Raw genomic sequence first — 12,608 nt, 5'->3', positions numbered from 1 at the left:
ACGTTATCGATAAGGATTTGGCCAATCAGGAAGTATAGATTCTTAGTGTTGTATGCATGGACCATACCCTTATCGATAACGTAGTATCCTGACGGTTCAAAGGATAGTTAAGGCACGAGTTGCGGAGATCAGTAAGTAAAGTTATGATAGCTTGTAATCTCCCCAGCAAATAAGCTAACGCACTATTACTTCATATTCTTTACGTTGGGCTTGTCTGTCTCACACCCCGGCCGCCGCGCTCTTGGCAGCGCCGCACTCACCTCTACAATCTCGCATACAACTTTGCCAAGATAATTCCACTCATGTGCAACGTTCGAGGCGTTGTTGTATTTTTGGGTCTCCTCTCATGCCTAGTATACCACTTGTGCATCGATCAAAGCACTCACCCAGCATCACGGCAGAGGAGAACATTTCCTCTTAGTCTTGCTCATCAGTGAGTTCTTCGCTATGGTTGTCCTGGCAGTAACGGGACACAAGTATTTTAGCTACTGCGAGCTTAACAAGCTTAAATCAAGGCTCATCACCAACCACCTCGAACCCAACATAGACGACAACTACTGCATTTAGTAGCAGTATGACTTCTCTTGAAACTTTCGTGAAGCGATCATCTGACACATTCATGGGTACTCTCACCTACCATCTCTCCAATACAACAACATGGTCATCAACCGGGTTCATCACACCGGCGAGCCATCTTGATGACACAACCTAACACACTCATCACCTCCCCCCAGGAACGCACTGGACCCTCATTGCCTTAGGCGTTTTTTTCGTCGTCGGAATCGTCTTATTCATTTACCTTGTCCGTCGTTTCCCAGCTTGTGCGGTGGTGTCAGTCATCTGCTGCATCGCAGCTTGTTTAGAAAGCAGTACGTACAGCATCTTTATCCTTTCATTCGGATATTGTTAAACAGTATCTTCGTCGGCTTCTGCTCTGCTTATCTCCGCATCTCTCAACCAGATTGATTGGCATTTTGCTGATTTGGAACTACCGAAACAAATAAAACTACATACCAGTGTAAAAATTGCGAGACGGGCTTTCCTATGGGGCAGCGGCCATCTACTTGCACATGGTGTGGTGTGAGTTTAGTACGGCAATACCTGGATATAACTGTCTCGGGCGTTTGTGGTTGAGAGCGATTTGAAAGGTCTACCGTGCGTGTCCGGCCATGGTCCAATAGGAACGATCTAATCCGAGAAAGAGAGGCATGTGTGCGTATGATTAGTGAATACTGCAGTTCTTCTCATTATGGCTTGCGAGGATGACGCGGCTTGCAGGTTTTCTAGCGCTGTGGAGGTAGATGCTTGCTCCCACAAAACACGGAAATGGACGAAGGTTGAGCGCAGCCTCTAGGAGATGACAGTTTTCGGGCCAGTTGGATCCGCCTCTATTTAAATGGTTAAAACCCCGCAAGATTAACTATTCCATTGACTAATTCCTCCCTTCCTCTAGCTTCTGCCGTGAGAGACCATCAACACGAATATTGTACCATGGAATTAAAAAAAATAACTCTAAGGATACACTCCTACCTTCATGGCCCATCCGGTCTTTGGAAGCTTACGTATGTCATCGCGCCATGAATTTGGAGAGTGCCTTATTCCGACGCCCCTGAAACCAGGCAGCCGAATTTCCTGCTCTGCCATTGGTCGAAATAGTAACTTCAACTTTCTTGCCAAGGGGAGCAATTATGAGTGCTTCGTAATTTCGGACTTGAGAATTGAGCGAGATTGAGAGCGGAATTGGCGCGCTGTAGAATATAAGACAGGTGAAGATAGCGAGCATGCAATCGCCATCCTTAACTCTTTAACTTCACATCCATCACCCATAGCACCTGGCATCAAGAGTTCATTCACTCCCAGCATTACAGCTGCTTCTTCACAATGGCTCCTCTCAGAATTGGCGTAATGTTTGAGAACGTCCAACTGTCCGACATAACCTGCATCGACCTGATTGGCAACCTCTCCACAGACTACGTCAAAGTGCTCGCCGAAGTCGGCTATGCCGAGTACCTTTCGCAGGCCATGGACATGGAGTTCCTGTACATTTCATCCAGCCTCGAGCCAGCCTTCATGACGCCCTCCCTGTATGCCAAGCCCACCGTGACCTACGATGACTGTCCGCGCGACCTGGATATTCTGGTGATCGGCGGCCCGCCGCCAACGCATCGGCCAGAGGCTAGCCTTAAGTTTCTGAAAGAGGCGGCAGAGAAGACGCAGGTGGTGCTGACGACTTGTGTTGGCTCAACCTGGTTGGCCAGTGCGGGGGTGCTGGACGGCAAGAGGGCGACGACGAATCGCGAGTTTCTACCTTTTGCGAGGCAGATGCATCCTAATGTTGAGTGGCTTGATCAGAGGTGGGTTGTCGATGGGAAGTTCTGGACTGCTGGGGGGGCCGGGGCTGGTATGTGAACTCAGGCTTAACTTGAACGTTCGACAGTGCTGATGTGAGTTTCATTATTTAGGCACCGATATGGTCGCGACCTATGCTTTGCAAACTTGGGATGAGAATTTCGTCAGAAAGCTATCATTGGACTTGCTTGATACGGACCCAGTTCTCAGAGGGCAATTCTATAAGTGATCACCTAGGCCGGTAGGAGGCTAAAAGGCAAGTAATGACGGAAATCCTTTAAATATCTCGAAATTGAGTAAAATGTCAGCATTGAAGAGAAGCAGTTGCTATTAAATGATTGTTCACTGAACATTATGAAATATCATTACAAATCCCTATATGGGATTAGGCCCTGCCGAAAAACACCTTCCGAGATCATGAACCGCCACATTTGGCTAGTGAAGGTGCAACCGGATTAATACCAATCGTAGCAGCGGTGACTGAATTGTTGGTGCCGCCTAAAGCCCCTTCACCGACGATTAAGATATCGTTTTCGTTGGGCATCACCCGAAGGCTGTAGGTATAAATGTGCTTTCTGGTGTATCTACCTTTGTCCAAGCACCTGGAGTGCCTAGAACGTGATTCAGGTAAACCTAAAAACCACCACCAGAACTAACAACAAGGGTATCTAGCGGACCACCTGCAGAGATCCATACGATATATGGTAAGCTTGTCGGTATGGTCCCGTCCGCGGCAATCAAAGGCCTTCCAACACTGGCGTTAAAGTTGGTCGGATTCGTTGAAATGCGGGAACAGACCGCAAAAGTAGTCTCTGGAGCTCTCCAAAATTTGTAGGTCATGATATATTGCCCAAAAGGCATTTCGGCAACAGTTGTCATACCAGGCCGGAAGTCGTACGTGCTGTAAGCAACATCACCCACTGGGCCTCCCCACGTGAGAAGGTTGCTGGAGATCTGGTGAACAAGTTTTGGCCATGTGCCGGGTCACGCCGATCAGAGTAATAGACAATAATTTCGCCTTACCATCACAATGAAAGGTTCCCAAACCGATGTTTCCGCATTGTTTGGAATGGCACGGCCACCGTGAGCAATATGAGATGAACTTCCAGGTTTTTCTGAGTGGGTTCCTAGTAAGCCGACGAATGAGTAAGCATGATTATAAGCAAATTACCCTTTGTCTGGACTTGCAATTTAAGTTTGAGATAAATCTGCGGGAATAGAGTTTCTAGCCAAGAGCACAGTGCCTGGAAACTTGACAATGGCCTGAGGGAGTTCGTATAAAAAGGCTGATATCGTAAACCCCAGTCATTGATTTGGCCGGTCATTCTGGAGAATTCTATCCCTAAATCCGTGGACCGAAAGATCGGAAAGTATGGTGGCTCTGCGAGTAATTTTCCCACGTTGCGAGAACATTGTCATGTTTGCAATTTTTGATTAAGGAGTAGTGTACAAGCGTAGAGTGTTCTCGGTATGGTGTAGTTAGAGGGTGGCATCAAAATCGTGACTTTGGAGAAGGTTCCAGGTGCGGGCCATCACAATGAATAATACTATTGACGGCGTAACGAGGGCAAGGATAGGGTAAGGATATTATGCGGGGCAACCGGTCCTGGGCTGAAGGTTGCATGATTCAAACGCGCTAAGCACTAACTTATGCTGGGCGATGTTTTTAAGCGAGGCTCAATGAGATCACTGGTAGTTGCCTATCGCCCTCCAGCAACCTCTATGGATACTCTTTTCGCTCTTTTTCACCTTCAGCCTGCAACTCGACTTGAGTGCGAAATACTGGTCACTCCTTTCCTGTCATGAGTTTGTGCGAAATTCAGATGTTCCTCCCGATGCACCGTACATCTCAGTGAAGAGGGATCATTCACAGTTAAAGAGAACCCTTCACTTCAGCCTCTCCTCCGCTTCTACACTCCGTAGAATGATCCAGTATTATCATTAGAACATCCGATATCTCGCATTAAAATACTGACAATGTCGGAACCTCCGCCAACGAACGCAACCCCACCGGACGCTACCCACGAGTACAACAAGCTTCACGACAGTGTTCAGGCACCGGATCACCAGGGCAAGGGCAAGGCTAAGGCGCAAGAGGAGGATAACACTATAAATGATGAGCAGGTTCTGCTAGAAGATGAAGAGCTTGACGAAGATGCGGACGAAGAAACTCGTCTTAAGTCTCTCGCCACTGCAATCAGGGATCAGGATGACCTTGAAAGAGACATTAGTCGCCAGGCCGACCAAATGATGACTGAGCAGGCTGATGAGCGGGACAATAAGCGTTTAGAAAAAACTGAAGCTGAAAAGCAAAGGTTTACCACACAAATCAAGAAACTCGAACAGCGTCTCTTGATTCCTGCCGGATCAGCCACAAAGAACAAGATCCGCCAGGACATTGCACATGCTGAAGCTAAGATCGAAACCCTCGAGACTGAGCTTAAGCAAATCCAGAAACGGATTGACGACCGACATAAGCGTGAGGATGGCGAAGGAGTTGAGAGGGAAGCCGTAGGTAACAAGCCTCTTCCTAATGAGAGTCGACGGGATTTTCTGATAAGGACGGGCAAAATCACACCATTTTCGAGAATGGCACAAGTTCCGAGGACTTCATCAAACCTTGCAGATGTTATGCTCGATGCAGAGGCAGAGGATGAAAATGATGAGATGAAGGAGTATGTGCGGACTGAGTCTATCTCACAAGGCCCGGTCTCGCACCGAAATTTAATGAAACCGGGCTTCATGGACGAGGAAGAGGATGAAAATGGAGCCTCTTTAACTGCAGCGTTACCTATCAGACGTCCTGCAAAGAGGAGACGGATTGGGTCATCGCACGAAGTAGCTGCTTCTCCAAGTGGCCAGTCAAGTGTGATAGAGAGCTCGGAAGTGGAAGAATCAGACGATGACTATAATCCCGAAATGGATGATAGGCAGCTTGCTGCTGTCGGTGAATCCGAAGAAGAACTGAAGGATATAGACGAAGATCACCTGCTCGAAACTCCAGCTTGTAAACGCAAACAGGTCGGCAAGAAATCTAAAGTTACCAAGCTCGTTGAGGAAGAGAAAATGGACCTAGCGGGCGTTGACGATGGCAACGAGAAAGTATATGAGAGCCGCATGCGTTTCTGGGCTGAGAGCCGTCATGAAGCTCGGAAGCGTGCCCAAGCAAAGAGAGCTGCGCAGGGCAACGAGTATGGGATTGATGAGGTTGATGAGGACTCTATCTTTGAACAAGAGTGCTATAAGCCACATCCAACTCGTCCCGACACTGAATTTGACGGAGGATATCAGATCCCTGGAGACATATATCCTTCGTTATTTGACTACCAAAAGACTGGCGTGCAGTGGCTCTGGGAGCTCTACTCACAACAAGTTGGTGGCATTATTGGTGACGAAATGGGACTGGGTAAAACGATCCAAGTTATATCCTTCCTAGCCGGGCTGCATTACTCGAAGAAGCTCACGAAACCCATAATTGTGGTTACCCCAGCCACAGTGATGAAGCAGTGGGTGAATGAATTCCATAGGTGGTGGCCTCCACTTCGTGTTTCTATCCTGCATACATCCGGAAGCGGGATGATGGATACGCGAAGGGAGAGCCAGCTGGAAAGAGAGCTAGAATCAAGAGACTGGGATGACAATCGTCCCGCGCTCACGAAATCCGGAAGAGCTGCCAAAAGAATTGTCGATAAAGTCAAGCGAGATGGACATGTGCTGGTGACCACATATTCTGGACTACAGACTTATGCGGAGTTCCTCATCTCTACAGACTGGGAATATGCCGTTTTGGATGAAGGGCATAAGATACGCAACCCTAACGCAGCTATCACAATTTACTGTAAAGAACTTCGAACCGCTAATAGGGTCATTCTCTCTGGAACACCTATGCAGAATAATCTTACTGAGCTATGGTCGCTCTTCGACTTTGTTTTCCCAATGCGATTAGGCACGCTTGTGAACTTCCGCAATCAGTTCGAATTTCCGATTAAGCAAGGCGGTTATGCAAATGCGTCAAATTTACAAGTCGAAACAGCCATGAAATGCGCAGAAACCTTGAAAGAGACAATAAGTGCTTATCTTCTCCAGCGTTTCAAAGCCGATGTTGCAGCAGATCTCCCAAAGAAAAGCGAACGAGTACTGTTCTGCAAATTGACAAGGCAGCAGAGGGAGGCCTATGGACAGTTCCTTAGTTCTGGGGAAATGAGATCTATCATGAATGGTAAACGCCAAATGTTATTTGGTGTAGACATTCTTCGCAAGATTTGCAATCACCCTGACCTTGTAGAGCATAAAACATTATCGAAGAAACTTAAATACAACTATGGCGCGGCCGCGAAATCAGGCAAGATGCAGGTTGTAAGGGCGCTATTGGAGATATGGAAGAAGGGTGGTCACAAGGCTTTACTCTTTGCTCAACACCGGATCATGCTTGATATTCTTGAAAAATTTGTCAAGACTTTGGATGGATTCAATTATCGTCGCATGGATGGAACCACCGCGATCAAGGACCGGCAAGACATGGTTGATGAATTCAATCGAGATCCTGATTTGCACGTTTTCCTTCTTACCACCAAAGTTGGAGGCCTGGGAGTCAACCTTACTGGTGCAGATCGAGTTATCATATACGATCCAGACTGGAACCCATCAACAGATATACAAGCCCGCGAGCGTGCCTGGCGGCTTGGACAGAAGAGAGAAGTCGAGATTTACCGTCTTATGACAGCCGGTACTATTGAAGAGAAGATATACCATCGGCAAATTTTTAAGCAGTTCCTCACAAACAAAATCTTGAAAGATCCGAAGCAACGCCAAACATTCCAGCTACGCGACCTCCAAGACCTGTTCACTTTGGGCAGCGAAAATGATGGGGCTACCGAAACAGGCAACCTTTTCAAAGGCACCGAGGTCAAATTCTCTGATAAGCAGCCTAACGTTGCAGAGCAGAACCAAGGCTTACCCACGCCCCCATCAGAAACAGAGATTGCTCATCAGAAAACTACCAGGCATTCGGTTTTTAGCGCTGTAGCTAGTTCTAGCGGCAGTGGCACTGCTAATGGCGATGGTGCTTCTGAAAACCTCGCTGCTATTACAGGGGTGTCACGCCAAGAGGATTATGCCCCGGCTGACTCTGAACAAACAACTGACGCAGAAGGCTCTGGTAATAGCGCCAATAATGGAAAGAAGGATGATCGCCTCCTCAGCACCATCTTCGCCCGCTCTGGTGTTCATTCAGCCCTCGAGCACGACGCCATCCTCAACTCTAACTCACGGAAATCCAAAGTAGCCGCCGATCCCGAAATCATTGCGCGCGAAGCACGCCGAGTGGCATCAGAAGCTGCGCAAGAACTACAGCGTGCTGGCGAACTTGCTCGGACGGTTCCAGTTGGCACTCCAACATGGACTGGAACGTTCGGAACGGCAGGCCGACCAGAGGAGCGTCCGCGCGGGCTAGGTGCGGGTAGAGGAGGAAGGGGCGGTGGATTATCGTCTTCCTTCATCCTCGCAAACCTCGCCGCGCGCCAGACTGGTAGTCCTGGTGGCGGTGCTTCGTCACCATCTAGCCGCTCAGCGACGCCTCAGCAAACGCAGCCGCGGGGTCGCGAGTTCCTGGTGCTGATTAGGGATTATCTGCTTACCCACGGTGGAAAGGTGCATACGCAGATGCTGATTGATCACTTCAATCGATTTTGCGGAACGCCGCAACGTACGGCTGAGTTCAAAGAGATGTTGAAGCGCATTGCGGTGCTTGAGAAGGGGAGTACAGGTCGTGGGAAATGGGTCCTTAAGGATGAGTTCAGACCGACAGGACGCTAATGGGCTTACTATTCGATCATTGCTAAGGATTCATGGCGGAGATTACTGGAGTTGGGGACGGCAGCTATGATTTTCGAGCAGGGCGGTTATGTAATTCTCGGGAATGGTTCGCTGGCTTGCATTGGGCTAGGAGTTTCGATAGCATGGATGGCGGCTTTCTTTCTTCTAGTCACACTCTTACGTTACGTTTCTTTGCATCAAGAGTTAAGCATGGCGTTTGGAATATTGAAGGCATCACTTGCATTCGATCTCTTGATCGGTATATAGATATAATTACCAATTGCAAATGAAGAAACAATACTCTCAATATGACTGCCGTTCGGCATATTCATTCCATTGTGATTGTATTATATAAATATCTGGAAATAGTCGTGATATGGCGTAATGCCTCCATCTCCCTCCCTCACCTAGAAATACTCACCAAAGGCACCACTCTTCTCCCCTGCCCTCAAGCACACGCAAATTACTTCGCCGCCGCCACCGCTCAACCCACTCCATTTTTTAATATTATCCGGCCAAAAAAACGTGCCTTTGCCCTCGGGGAAAACGCCTACAAACACCCGATCCATACGCGCGAACCTCTCTTCCCAAATAACAAGTCCAACCATAATTCCTAGCAAAAATGACCAAACAGTGTGGACGTTGGTGCAAAGTAGAGACCGAATATATAACACAGTAGAAGGTAAAAACGTGAACATGATACGAGAACGCCGCCGATTATGCAGGATAAGAACGAGGGAGTGTACGGTCAAATGCGATTATTGTAGGTACGAGGATAGTTAAGATGATTTTAAAAGACACCGAAGTCACCCGCAAACCAGGTGAACGAGAGGACGGTGATGGTGCACATGGCGAAGAGGAAACCGAGGGTTTGGCGCTCGGTGTTGGAGAGTGCGGCACTGCAGGTTGGGCAGTGGTAGTCTGCAATCGGAACGAGTTAGTCAACGCTCTTCACAGAATTCATTTTCGTCGGAATGTCTTGTTAGGTTAGTTGGCAGAGAGAACATGATTACTCACCTGACCATGGTGTATACGGCTGCGGTGTGTACATGCCAAATGTGTACTGGTTGTATACGGCCAAATATCCAGCCTTCGCCGTTGCGCTGACACTGCTGTCTGCGTCGAAAATGAGAAGAGTATATGTCTCCGTTAGCAGTGGAAGAGTGGCGGTTGATTGGTACGCCCCGGTATCCCAGAATATTTTACCAGTCTCTTGGGTAGATTGGTTGAGAGTAAGAGTATATGTGCCTTGGTTGGCAGTGCAGGTCGCGAGCACGTCAATAGCTGTAGGGGTTACAGACAGGGAAGTGTAGTTCCACGCAAACGTTAACCATTCACCAATTTTGTAATATTGTTGGCCGGAAATAGCAGCAGGCGTTACCATTTGAACTCCGCCCGCTGGCAGACGAGGGTCAAATTCAGTAGTAGCAGATGAATTACCAGCATTGGTGGGTTTGACTGTGCCTGTGGCTTTAGTCGTTTTGGCTTTGCCGGAGCTTTTTTCTGTTGCTGATACTGAGCCCGTTGTAGCGGCTGCATTTTCTCCTGTTGTAGCTGCCGAGCCGCTTTTTGTCTGCTTTGAGTCTCCTGTTGACTGAGGAGAGTCTGTTGCCGAAGCCTTGTCAGTTGGAGTTGCAGTGGCTGGTGCTGTGTCTGAGCCTGGAGGGTTTTAGTCAGAAACTACCACTTATACGTGCCAATTGTTTCATGACGTACTCTGAGTTGCCCGTCCATATAGAATCCCCCCTACCTCACCTATTGCTTTTATGTTGCCGAATGCCTCTGGCCATGGCCATGCGGAGGAGAGGGATGAGAAGGTCAAAACAGTCGCGAGAAGTTGTGAGGGTTTCATTTTGGGCTAATAAAGATGTCGAATAGTGCAAGATGGGGTCAAAAAGTCGTGAATGCGATCAAGGCTGTGAAAATAGACAAGTGTTTCTCGTTGTACAAGCTTCAATGCGGAATTGTCGGGTTGTTGTGGAACCGGAGAAAACTTTGGGGAACCGTTCGACGCGTATGCAATGCTGCTCTCCTCCGTCCAAATGAGCGACTTGAAGAATAACAGGAAGACGAACGAACGTTGGATATTCGAGTCGGTCGCGAATCGTATGGGAGTAGTGAGAGTAGAAGGAGAGAAGAGAGTGGTGGTGGACAATCACGAGCTTTCAACAGGGGCAATGCAAGTTTGGGATGGTTGGCCGGCGGATCTCGCTTCAAACGCCACCTTCCCCCGAGCACTTTGCCTTCCACTCTATTTTTGGCGCTCGTACTTTTTCACGCTGTCATTGCTTTTAAGACATTGTTACACGCGATCTCAACACCACGCTAACTTGCGGGCCTACAACAATGTAACATTGAACTCAGCGTTGGCTACAGAAAAGGGGTTTGGTTAGCGAATTTTTAATCTGCTTTGAACCACTTAATTATTCAGTCGCGTTCCCACTGCAATCCTGTCTTCACTTCCTGGCGAATAGAATCCCTGGTCGCAATGGCAACACTGCCACTCTCCAGCCTCATTTGTCTTCAGCTAATGTCTGCAACCTTGGTCTAAAATACCTCACTCATCACATCTATCGCGTCTTCTCCAGAATGTTTCTGCCGTTTTCCTCGGAGGATTAAATATTTATCCCACTGCTTAAGGATATAACGAAGCCAACTGCTTAACGGTCCCTGGGACAGCTACACCATATCCCTTGCAACGGTGGAATTCGTCCAACGGTTATCGATAAGAGCTAGCCAATAGAATCAATAGGATCAAGGCACCGTGATACGCGTTACTTCTGGTGTTCGCGCACGGTCCAACTATCGTAGGACTTCACCGTTGCAAGGGATACACACTCGTTTTGTCCACCGAATGTCAACCTTTATTACCACAGGAAAATGCAACGGATTTTACATTTTACCCACCAGCAATATAGTAGAGCTTCTTCCTCTACTCCTTCCTCGCCTAATTCTCAATCTACGCGTCCATTAAGCTCGTTGACCTCGCGGATCTACTACTTCTACTCCCCTTATAATTAAAGTCACGTCCGAACCAAATGAGCAGAATAACTCTATATCGCGAGAGCCTCCACTAGCTGGCTAGAACTACGGCTGTATATTCCCGATTGACTGGAAGAATCTTTCCTAAGGCAAGCATGGTAGGCTTACTAGTTATCTATTATTCACACGCTTGCGGAGAAGAGGATTAATTAATCTGATTGGTGGGTACGGGCTCAAAGGCATTAATTAAGAATGGGTATATTCGCAAGGCCATTTGCAGGGGATTGCCCTGCCTTAACTAAATATAATGCCCATAGACCCATACGCAAGTATATCACTGCAGTATCTATTTACAAAGCCTAAAATATGCAAAGAAAAAGGTACGGGTAGGAGGGAAAGCAAGCAAGCAAGGCTCAATTTTATAAATGTTAATAATGTTAGTATTACTAAGATGCAGGGGTACTGCTGCAGTGCTTGCTTAGTTACATAGATATATCCATCTATTATTTACACGCTTATAGAGAAGAGGATTAATTAATCTAATTAGTGGGTACGGGCTTAAAGGCATTAATTAAGAATAGGTATATTCGCAAGGCTATTTATAGGGAATTGCCCCGCCTTAACTAAATATAATGCCTATAAACCTAAAAGCGCAGCGCCTGTACTATATAAGGTAGAGTAAGGGTGTAACGGAACCTTATAGCAAGAACTACGATGGGCTCGTTATTAGGCTAGGTGTGTAGGAAATGCAAGTACAAAAGTTAACAACGTAATAATAACTGGTGGAGTGGTTACCTAACAGATTAACTCTAATTGTATTCTAAGAATTACTACAAAGAAGGAACTATCTAGGTAGGGACTAAGGGTCCTTAAATATATAACCGTACTTCTATAAAATTCTTTTTATATATAATATACGTCTTATATATAAGGTACGTAAGTTCCTCTTATTCCTCTTATTTAATATGTAGTATATTATATAACCTTAATTACTATTCCTTATTATATAGTTCTATTAGCTCTATCCTAGACTATACCTAAATTAACTAACTAGCTTCTTCCATCTCTTTCCTAAGTAGTTATAATATTATACTTAAAGCGTCCGTAACACTATTTCCCTCCTCTTTATCTTTGTTCTTAAAGATTTAAAATATCTCTAAGTTATTTATTAGAGGTATAATATCCGTCTAATTAATTTGGTTAATATTATTACTTATTATACCTAAAGCAATTTCTTCTTTATACGCCTAATGTCGTACTTACACTATTGCTGCAATATTATCTCTTAGTAAGATTATACCGTCTCCGTATTCTTATTATTTAAAAGAGGGGTTAGTTTATATTACGTTAGTAAACCTATCTTTATAATAACCGTCCTTTTACTTAGAGTGTACTAAAGCAAATATTCGTTTGTTCTATAACGTTTGCTTTACTTCTAATACTAAATATACATAACCTATTAC

The 12,608-nt window shown here is 46.5% G+C and overlaps 3 protein-coding genes across 3 annotated transcripts; 2 read left to right on the top strand and 1 right to left on the bottom strand.

Moving 5' to 3' along the window:
- Window positions 1–1,881: 1,881 nt before the first annotated feature.
- Window positions 1,882–2,578, top strand: K441DRAFT_681955 (DJ-1/PfpI family protein; the record flags this gene model as incomplete). The annotated part of the gene is made up of 2 exons (XM_067651523.1): window positions 1,882–2,401; window positions 2,463–2,578. The coding sequence occupies 2 exons, from the start codon at window positions 1,882–1,884 to the stop codon at window positions 2,576–2,578; spliced, it is 636 nt and encodes a 211-aa protein (XP_067497819.1).
- A 1,488-nt stretch (window positions 2,579–4,066) lies between these two features.
- K441DRAFT_669283 (uncharacterized protein) lies at window positions 4,067–8,469 on the top strand. Its single transcript, XM_067650123.1, has one exon. It carries the CDS (start codon window positions 4,327–4,329, stop codon window positions 8,161–8,163), a length of 3,837 nt encoding a protein of 1,278 aa, XP_067497818.1. The 5' UTR covers window positions 4,067–4,326; the 3' UTR covers window positions 8,164–8,469.
- A 67-nt stretch (window positions 8,470–8,536) lies between these two features.
- On the bottom strand, window positions 8,537–10,305 carry K441DRAFT_646979 (uncharacterized protein). The gene is made up of 3 exons (XM_067646838.1): window positions 9,880–10,305; window positions 9,181–9,804; window positions 8,537–9,084 (listed from the first exon to the last, which is right to left on the bottom strand). The coding sequence occupies exons 1-3, from the start codon at window positions 10,013–10,015 to the stop codon at window positions 8,954–8,956; spliced, it is 891 nt and encodes a 296-aa protein (XP_067497817.1). The 5' UTR covers window positions 10,016–10,305; the 3' UTR covers window positions 8,537–8,953.
- Between the last annotated feature and the right edge of the window lie 2,303 nt (window positions 10,306–12,608).

Source organism: Cenococcum geophilum (assembly GCF_001692895.1).
Source record: "Cenococcum geophilum 1.58 unplaced genomic scaffold K441scaffold_69, whole genome shotgun sequence".
In the NCBI taxonomy this organism is placed as follows: Eukaryota; Fungi; Ascomycota; class Dothideomycetes; order Gloniales; family Gloniaceae; genus Cenococcum; species Cenococcum geophilum.
The sequence above is the reverse complement of the archived record's forward strand: the minus strand, read 5'-3'. Positions and strand labels throughout refer to the sequence as shown.

Bases quoted from the DNA above. Each gene is read 5' to 3' on its own strand.
- K441DRAFT_646979 (XM_067646838.1), bottom strand. From the start codon at position 10,015: ATGAAACCCTCACAACTTCTCGCGACTGTTTTGACCTTCTCATCCCTC. The intron at 9,805-9,879 runs GTACGTCATGAA...ACACAGCACCAG, and splicing joins ATATGGACGGGCAACTCAGA to CCACTGCAACTCCAACTGAC. The intron at 9,085-9,180 runs GTGAGTAATCAT...TTCCGATTGCAG, and splicing joins GCCGTATACACCATGGTCAG to ACTACCACTGCCCAACCTGC.
- K441DRAFT_669283 (XM_067650123.1), top strand. From the start codon at position 4,327: ATGTCGGAACCTCCGCCAACGAACGCAACCCCACCGGACGCTACCCAC.